The sequence below is a fragment of the Branchiostoma belcheri genome, unplaced genomic scaffold (genome assembly GCF_001625305.1).
Source record: "Branchiostoma belcheri isolate BF01 breed outbred unplaced genomic scaffold, Haploidv18h27 scaffold107, whole genome shotgun sequence".
Taxonomy (NCBI): domain Eukaryota; kingdom Metazoa; phylum Chordata; class Leptocardii; order Amphioxiformes; family Branchiostomatidae; genus Branchiostoma; species Branchiostoma belcheri.
Genome location: NW_017802458.1, coordinates 264,999 through 274,775, shown reverse-complemented (window position 1 = coordinate 274,775; position 9,777 = coordinate 264,999). Strand labels below are relative to the sequence as shown.

The following is a 9,777-nucleotide window of genomic DNA, read 5'->3' as shown; positions in this document are numbered from 1 at the left end:
ACGTGAATGCTAACTGAGAGCGTGACCAAATGTTCGGATCGTCTGAAAATTGCACCTGACCTGGATAAGCGTAGACACCCAGTACAGATGGCGGGCCGAAGGCTGGCTACAAAGGGACAACATTTTCACACCTTACGCCAAAGCTTTCTAACAGTCTGCCTACTGTCAACTATCGCCTGTAACGTTGTTATTCTCCTCTGTCTACTGATGTTGGAGCTGGAAACATACTACGGAGACTTCGTGGCTTTAAGAAAACTTGGAGAAAGTCGTCCCGTGGGGAGACAGAGCTCAGGTAAGGCCACAGCAAGTAAATTTTATGGATGACACCCTCGACAGATTCCAAATTCAATGCGATAGGGCGAAAAAAAATCAAGACGGGCAAAAAAAAGATTCTTTCATTTTCAAATTTTGAGGCCTTGTTAAACAAAAATTGAAGTGAAAAAACATAATATCACAACCAAACAGATCTTATATTCTTCAGTATTACCTGTCCTTGCAGATGTGTAAAGACCTCAATTGACTATAAATTCTAGCAAAACAGCTAGCCGTACCATCATGGGCAGCTACTGTACTGGGTTGGGTTAGATGCATTGGAACATGTCAGTGTCAACATTTGCGATCAAACGCGAACCATTGTGCCTCAAGTTTGCTGGATAGTCTCCAAACCCATAGTCATTTATAGTTGCCCATTTTCGGCATTCTGACCACCGTCAGAGACCAAAACAATTCCTTGTTTGTTTTTTTAGGTGAAAATTCATGCGCGCGTTGATGTCATCCATAAAAATTACTTGCTGTGGCCTAACTAACTCTGACATAACCAGAACGTGATATCCTTGTACGCCCCGTTCTCCTCTATTTGAACCTGCTGGGGTACTTGTACCTATAACCTATATTAGGCCACAGCAAGTAATTTTTATGGATGACATCAGCGCGCGCATTAATTTTCGCCTGACAAGAAATTTTGTTGCCCTCTGACAGTGGTCAACATGCCGAAATAGGCAAAGATGTCTGTTGCCATGCCGGAAGGTGGATGACAGATAACTATGAAGAGAGGAGACAAGAAAAGGCTCTGATTTAATGTTTTGTTTCTTACTTTGATGCAGTGATATGTGATGCTGGCTGTGTATATGTGATGTTCCCACTGAATCAAAACCATTTGTACAATGATTGAGTCAAAATTTAAAAATGTAGGAACCTTGTTTTTTTCGGCCCGCCTTGTTTTTTTCGCCCGCACGCATTAGATTTGGAGTCTGCGGAGGATGTCATCCATGAAATTTACTTGCTGTGGCTTTACTGTAGCGGGTCATATTGGGGTTAGCTGGGCCTTGCACCCGTTTCGGTCAAGTAATCCAAAACCTTGTCCTCAAAAACCAACTCCACCTGCAAATAGCCTCCGTAGCACGCTTCTAGTAGCCTCTACCAGGCACCGCGGATCGCTGGAAAAATAGTAGAAATAGGCCGAAATAAAGGGATAGTATACCAGAGGAGACCCGTGAATTGGATCTTCTATGGCCCGGGATCTTTTCTGGTATACTATCCCTTTATTTCGGCCAATATTTGTACTATTTTCCAGCGATCCTCGGTGCCTGGTAGAGGCTAGGCTTATAGAACTTGGGGTTTGGTGGTCTTCGGCTGTTTTCTGATTAGCCCAGTTTAAAAAAAACGGGGTAATTCAACCAGGCTTTCTATGTTGTCTATATGCAATCAGAAAATAGCACATAAAAGATCCCAAAGACCCCCAAACCCCCAGGGTTTTTTTTGGCATGCTATGGAGGCTAACCTGCGAAAGTCTAAAACTTTTTAACCTCACTTATGCTTTCTTGTACATGTATAAAAATGGGAGAAAAAGCCTTACATGTGTAGCAAAGTAGTTGAAATAATTAAGATTATTTCAAACTTCTCAGAGACAGATTTTTAAGATTAACGTCAATTCAAATTTATTCCAGTTGCCCTCAAATTAGTAATTACCCTGGTTACGCCTGCAAAGCATTACAAGTCAAAAATAACCCGCTTATTTTTATTACCGAGTTCACATAAGTTAGGGGTTAGGCCAGGGTTGTACACCTATTTCTGTTTTGTTTAGGCCACACCAGTTTAATTTGTTGGTTCTCGTATTTTTTTAGAAAAAATATGAAGCTACAGGGCGAAAAAATAATAATAAAAACAGGTCTAGGCATCCTATTATAGCCCAAATGCTACAGTAGGAGCCATGAAGTCAACACAAAAGGCTGGGTTGATATTGAAACAATGAATTTTTAACTTTTAATCAAACCACTGCATTGATAGATGGAAACACTGTAATATTATGCAGGAAGAAAATGACTTTCCTCAACTGTTGGAGGCAAAATATGAGCATTTTTAGTTGATTCAGAATCAGAATTTTTTAATGAAAATCGGAACAAAAAGAAGAGGCAAATCCTAGAACCAACAAATTAAATTGGTGTGGCCTTATTTCATTTCAACCCTTCTAGCCTGGTTCCTAGATGCACATCAGTCAACCCCAACTCCCATCATGCAACCGCCAACACAAAAATACGTCATCATCCGGGACATTCCAGTCCTCCTGACCAAAAGTCACGTGACCGTCAGCGAATACGAGCGTCTCAGACGATACAGACCACCCTACGGTTGGGCCAACGTTTCTTTTGAAGGTGAGAAAAAATTGTCACTATTTGGCCACACCAATATTTAATTTGTTGGATCTCGGATTTTTTTTCAGAAAAAATATGAAGCGACAGGGCGGGAAAACAGGTCTAGGCATCCCCAAATGCTACGATAGGAGCCATGAAGTCAACACAAAAGGCTGGGTTAAATCTAAACAATAAATTTTGCACTTTTAATCAAACCACTGCATTGGTAGATAGAAAACCTGTAACAGCTGGAAAGAAAAGGGACTTTCCTCAACTGTTGGGGGCAACTCAGAAAAAAACGAAGAGGCAAATCCAAGAACCAACAAATTGAACTGGTGTGGCCTTAATAGCCAAGACTTACTTTTAAAAAAATGTCCAAGGTGAGTCGTCCTAAAATAAATATCCTGGTTTAACAGTTGTGGCCTTGTCGAAACATGGTGCAACGTTTCAGGATGTTGGTTTTCTTGCATTCACCCTTGCTTCTGTTAAGCGGATGTACGACTTAGGCCACAGCAAGTAAATTTTATGGATGACATCCTCCGCAGACTCCAAATCTAATGCGTGCGGGCGAAAGAAAAACAAGACGAGCCGAAAAAAACAAGGTTCCTACATTTTAAAATTTTGACTCAATCATTGTACAAATGTTTTTTATTCGGTGGGAACATCACATTTACACATCACATATCACTGTATCAAAGTAAGAAACAAAACATTAAATCAGAGCCTTTTCTTGTCTCCTCTCTTCATAGTTATCTGCCATCCACCTTCCGGCATGGCAACAGACATCTTTGCCCATTTTCGGCATGTTGGCCACTGTCAGAAGGCAACAATTTTTTTCCAAAATCAGGCGAAAATTAATGCACACACTGATGTCATCCATAAAAATTACTTGCTGTGGCCTAAACGGATTACGACTTAAAGCCTTTTTGAAACGTAACGGGGCTCTGAGATCCATTTGCGTTGTTTACTAGACTAAGTAATATTCCAAGACTTCGATTTGTTTCAGATGTTGCGTCCGCTGCAAGGCATTTCAACGGGACGGTTCATCGGTCGTTATTCAACGTGTCGCAAGGGGGCTCACCTGTACGGTGTGCAGTTGTTGGAAACGGCGGGACTCTGAGGGAGTCTGGAAAAGGGAAAGAAATAGACTCTCATGACTACATCTTCAGGTAGGACGAGACTTCAATTTTGGGACAGTAACATACATAACACCATATTCAGGGGTGCCAAAGAATTCATACGAATTTTTCGGGATTCATACGAATTTTACGGAATTCATAAGAATTTTACGGAATACATACGATCCATTACTAGAAACATACGAATTTTACGGAATACATACGATCCATTACGCAGAAACCATACGATCCTTACTAATAATCCGCGTAATGCTGGATCGTATGCATTCCGTAAAATTCGTATGTTTCTAGTAATGGATCGTATGTATTCCGTAATATTCGTATGTTTCCTAGTAATGGATCGTATGTACATATATTCCGTAATACTCGTATGCTTCTAGTAATGTATCGTATGTATTCCGTAATATTCGTATGTTGCCTAGTAATGGATCGTATGTACATGTATTCCGTAAAATTCGGATGTTTCTAGTAACGGATCGTATGTACATGTATTCCGTAATATTCGCATGTTGGATCGTATTTATTCCGTATAATTCGTATGAATTCCGTAAAATTCGTATGAATTTCGCAAAATTCGTATGAATTCCGTAAAATTCGTATGAATTCCATAAAATTCGTAGGAATTCCGTAAAATTCGTAGGAATTCCGTAAAATTCGTAGGAATTCCGCAAAATTCGTGGAAATTCCGTAAAATTTGTAGAAATTCCGTAAAATTCGTACGAATTCCGTAAAATTCGTATGAATTCCGTAAAATTCGTATGAATTCCGTAAAATTCGTATGAATTCCGTAAAATTTGTATGAATTCTTTTGCATGCACCCCCCGATTTGTATGGGGGAGAGGCATCCAGATACATTTGCCAGTTAAATGCACCCAACGATGCAGCTAAAATGCAAAATGACTGCTTTACAACTTTTGTTGTCGTCAGGGTGAATGCTGCTATTGTAAAGGGGTTTGAGAGAGACGTCGGCAGCCGGACGTCTTTCTACTTCCACACCGTCACGACACTGAAAGGTTCCCTGATCTCCGCCAGGAAATACGGCTTCGTTCAAGTACCAAACACAACGGTGAGGGCAGGCGTCTGCAAATTACAGAAAAACCCACAAATTACAGAATAAGTGGGATCCTTTGTCTTCCTCTGTCTTGAAAAAAGAAGTCAAACCCAGTAGTTTTTACTAGTAGTTTCTTAGTAGTTATCAGTAGTTCCATGTGTACTAATTATCTGTTTTTATACCATATGTTTCTTCTGTTCCTGCAATTAGCCCTCGGGCACGAATTTACAATAAAGCAATTAATTATACCGTAAGGCCATGTTGATTTGATTATATGGATGACATCCCCTGGGAAGCCCAAAACTGACGCGAGCGTGCGAATAAAAAAAGTTTGGCCAAAAAAATAATTTTTCTTCAACGTCATAAAGGTTGAACAAATGACTAAACATACAGAGTATCGTATGGCGAATAATAATAGACTCTTCTTTTTTTTTCTTCACATTTTTTTTTCCTGAATTGATTTCGGCATTGTATGACATTAGTATAGTTTTCCAGTACTTTTGTTTTTGCAACATACGACATATATTCGCTCATTTTGTACGATTTACAGTATGGTCGAAAACTTTCTTTTTGGAAACGGACGAAAATTCATGAGCGCGTGGATGTCATCCATATAATCAAATCAACATGGCCTAAATGCAACTAAAAGCTGCAGCGTGTTAAAAGCGCTGACTTGCGGTTGTGTACAAAAATGCAGTACACGTCTAGCTTCCACCCTATCATCTCCAGTATATATACAAAAGTGTCGACACAGGATGTGTTTCAAGCACATTAATCTGTCAATATAAAACTATACTCATGCAAGAATAATTAGCTTGTGTACCCAAACATTCATATATGTTTATCTTTGAGTTTAAGCTAACTTGTTTGTTTTGATCTGTTTGTTTTTGTTTTTTTATGTAAGGAGACGATTTATGTTGACATCCCTACTTTCGAGAGGGACTACTTGTTTATGGATGCTGTGTTGTCATGGAAACCTGTTCAGAAGGGTGCAGACGCCAGTGATTCGTAAGTAACCCTGGGCTGTATGTTACCTTTCTAGTTTCAATAAAAACTAGAGAAGTAACATTTCCAAAACAAATGCATGTTTACCTTCGCATATGGTCTGCTCTCTTTATTCTTACTACCACATTCATATATATGGTCAGACAGGAGTCTAAATCCCTCCTGCTATAAAATTGCAACATGATGTAACCCAACACTAGTCGAAGCAAATGCACAATGTTTACCTTCGCATATCGTCTGCTCTGTTAATTCTTACTCAAACACATTCATACAAATGGTCAGACAGGAGTCTAAATCCCTCCTGCTATAAAATTGCAACATGATGTAACCCAACACTAGTTACCATAGCGACAGACGTCTGGTTCAGGTCATTGACCTTATTGGTTTGGAGAAGAAGAAGAAGAAAGAGAGCAAAAACAATATGTTTTCCTTCTGCGAAAGTTAACTACATTTTACAAAGATCGAAAAGGTAGACGTACAAGGATATAGAACTAGTCTCACATATATACTGTTCACAATGTATGTTGTAAACATTGGCGTAACCAGTATATTAATTTTCTCAATCAAACGATAAGTTGTGACGTTTGCCTGTTGTTCCGCCGCAGACCGCCAGGGTTGTTCGGTGAGAGACCGAAGGCAAGCCGGTTCAGAATGCTCCACCCTGACTTCCTATCATACCTGAAATACAGGTGAGTTATCTCCTTATTCTAGCTCTCACTCTGTCAATCATGAGAAACTGCATTGATGGATCTAGCTGCTAGAGGGCGCTGTTCTGCTGCCACTGACGTAACACTAACTAACAAAGAATTGGGACTTACCCCAAATTTTTGGTTGACTCCATCAACCTTGTTCACGGAATGGACCCGTCTACTCAGAGACACGTGAGTAGCGGGTCATACGTGCCAGATAACTTGTGTCGCCCCCCGTCTCTGTTCAGGGTAGGTCTGTGTGCTCTTATGTAGACCGCCTCCTTCACTCCTCTTGGAAAGAAGTTAGTTAGTGTTGGCAGTTAATTTATTAGTCTTTATTACCTTCGCCAAAAAGGTTATGTTTTCAGTAGCGTTTGTCCGTCTGTCCGTCTGTCCGTTTGTGAACAGCATAACTCAAGAAGCTTAATATGCATTGTCATGAAACTTGGTAGGTGCGTAGGTCTTGATGAGACCTAGAAATTATTAGATTTTGGGCCCCCTGGCGCCTTTTTTTTGGTACTGCAGCAGAACTTCCGGTTTTGATATCTCGCGATCTGGACATGCTAGGGTCACGAATTTTGGGTGGTAGATAGCCCTTGGGGTAGGGAAGAAATGACATGAGTTTGGGACCCCTAGCGGCTTGTTCTGGAACTGCAGGAGCATTTGTTGAAAAAAATTTCGAAGAAGGATAACTCAAGAACCGGTTGACGGATTGTCGTGATTTTTGGTATGTAGGTAGCCGCCCTGAAAGTGCATTGAAAGCCTTTGACAGTGATACAATGTATCTGCCTGCAGGTGGCTGAACTCCACGCATGGTTACGGCCGTTTCCAGCCGATCTACCGCCCGTCTACCGGCGCCGTGGCCCTCCTCACCGCCCTGCATGTCTGCGACGTCACCGACGCTTACGGCTTCATCACCAAAACATGGCGCAACTACACCAACCACTACTACGAAGACACCTTCCAAAAATTCCTGTTTTATGTCAACCACGATTTCAAGATGGAGATTAAATTGTGGGATGACTTAGATAGGGCAGGGATCATCAGTTTGTATCGAGGAAATATATCAGGAGGATAGGTTAAAGCGATATTATTATGTTTACCGAAGGAAATCATATAGTTTTTGCTCAGTTTCTTCTTCTTCTCCAATAAGGTCAATGACCTGAACCAGAAGTCTGTTACCATGGTAACTAGTGTTGGGTTACATCTTACGGCTTCATCACGAAAACATAGCGCAACTACACCAACCACTACTACGAAGACACCTTCCAAAAATTCCTGTTTATACGTCAATCATGATTTCAAGATGTAGATTAAGTTGTGGGATGACTTAGATAGAACAGGAATCATCAGTTTGTATCGAGGAAATATTACTGGAGGATAGGTTACTAGATAAATCTCCAAGCTTATGTTGGGAAAGACATTTTTATGTTACCGAAGGAAAACATATTATTTTTACTCAGTTTCTTCCTCTTCTTCTTCTTCTCCCAACAGTGACCTCTGACCTGACCAATGACATGATTTGTTGACGTCTGTCACCATGGTGACTGGTGTTGGGTTACATAATGTTGCAATTTCATGGTCTGCTCCTTACTCCTGTCACCATATACTTGTAGTACATGTACGTATGTTTTTGAGTAAAAATTACCATATACTTGTAGTACATGTACGTATGTGTTTGAGTAAAAATTAAGAGGGCAGACCATGTCCGAAGGTGAACATTATGCATTTGCTTTGCAAATGTTACTTCTCTAGTTATGTTTTCTTTTCGTTCTATTGGATGATAGAAGGACGGTCACAGAAGGATAGAAATCACTCACCTACGTACCAATAATAGAAAATTATTAGTGGGGTCGTGTGGCGTAGCGGCAGAGTGCTCAACTCGGAACCAATGGGTCCCGGGTTTGAGTCCTGACATGCCACCGATCTTGTGCCCTTGGGAAAAGCACTTTACACGACTTTCCTCACTTCGCTCAGGTGAAAATGAGTATTGTATTGTCCCCTGTGTTGGTGGCGGCATTAATATAAGTTGAAAAAACTTGAGTGTGCCGTAACCACGTCTTGTGAGTACATGTTGGAATATAAAAAAATAATAGAAAATGCGAAATTATAAGATAAATTACAAGATTTGTAAAATATTCAAATATTCAAAGTTGTATAGTATAATAAGCTATACTGAAATACGGTTATAATGTACCTCAGTATTGCAAATAGTTCAAGAAGCATTAAAAATAAAAATTCTGGTGCATATGTTATAACGTTATTGTATAATTCATACACACAGAACAGGAATGCTATATCAAACCTTCCATTCCAAAACCAGCCGTAACAACGTTCCTGATTGGTTGGAATCCCAGGGAGATTAGCGTCACGCTAACCCAATTTTTTGCCAACCCAATTACCACACCATGCTACAATTTGCGTGAGAAAACAGCCTGCCTACCATAGAAACAATCACTTCAGCTTGTAAAGTCCTGTCAATTAGATTAAGGCTACAGCAAGTACTTTTTATGGATGACATCAACACGCGCATTGATTTTCGCCTGATTTTGAAGAAAAAAAAACAAGAAATTTTGTTTCCTCTGACAGTGGTCAACATGCCGAAAATGAGCAAAGATGTCTGTTGCCTTGCTGGAACGTGAATGGCAGATAACTATAAAGAGCGGAGCTCAGAAAAGACTCTAATTTAAAGTTTTGTTTCTTACTTTGATGCAGTGATATGTAATGCTGACTGTGTACATGTGATGTTCCCACTGAATCAAAACCATTAGCACCATGATTGAGTCAAAATTTCAAAATGTAGGAACCTTGTTTTTTTCGGCCCGCCTTGTTTTTTTTCGCCCGCTCGCATTAGATTTGGAGTCTGCGAAGAATGTCATCCATAAAATTTACTTGCTGTGGCCTTAGGGTCAATTTGCTGCTGTATATGACCAGTGACAAATCACTGAGGACAGAGTCACGTATTTCTCATGAAGGGCAAATATGCTAACTGAAAGAAAGTCAATATGTTTTCTCCATAAGAACAATAAATGTCAATGTGCATGTGGTCACATGTACATGTATGGCGAGTGTATAGTGAACGTGCGCAAATATTTTTGACTTCAACATTTCACTGTAACTGAAATGGCACATACTAGTACATGGTTTCTATGCTTAGCACTCAGTATATAGGAAAGAGTATGGGAGTTGAACACACACACACACACCCCTACCAGTGGACTAGCCCCTGCTGTAGTGTATGTGCAACTGCGTGGTCCAAGGGC

The 9,777-nt window shown here is 40.2% G+C and overlaps 1 protein-coding gene across 1 annotated transcript; it reads left to right on the top strand.

The window, feature by feature from the left end:
* Positions 1 to 2,512: 2,512 nt before the first annotated feature.
* Positions 2,513 to 7,592, top strand: LOC109479767 (alpha-N-acetylgalactosaminide alpha-2,6-sialyltransferase 2-like). Its single transcript, XM_019781763.1, has 5 exons — positions 2,513 to 2,651; positions 3,637 to 3,799; positions 4,697 to 4,835; positions 5,725 to 5,828; positions 7,310 to 7,592. The coding sequence occupies exons 1-5, from the start codon at positions 2,513 to 2,515 to the stop codon at positions 7,590 to 7,592; spliced, it is 828 nt and encodes a 275-aa protein (XP_019637322.1).
* The last annotated feature ends 2,185 nt before the right edge of the window (positions 7,593 to 9,777 follow it).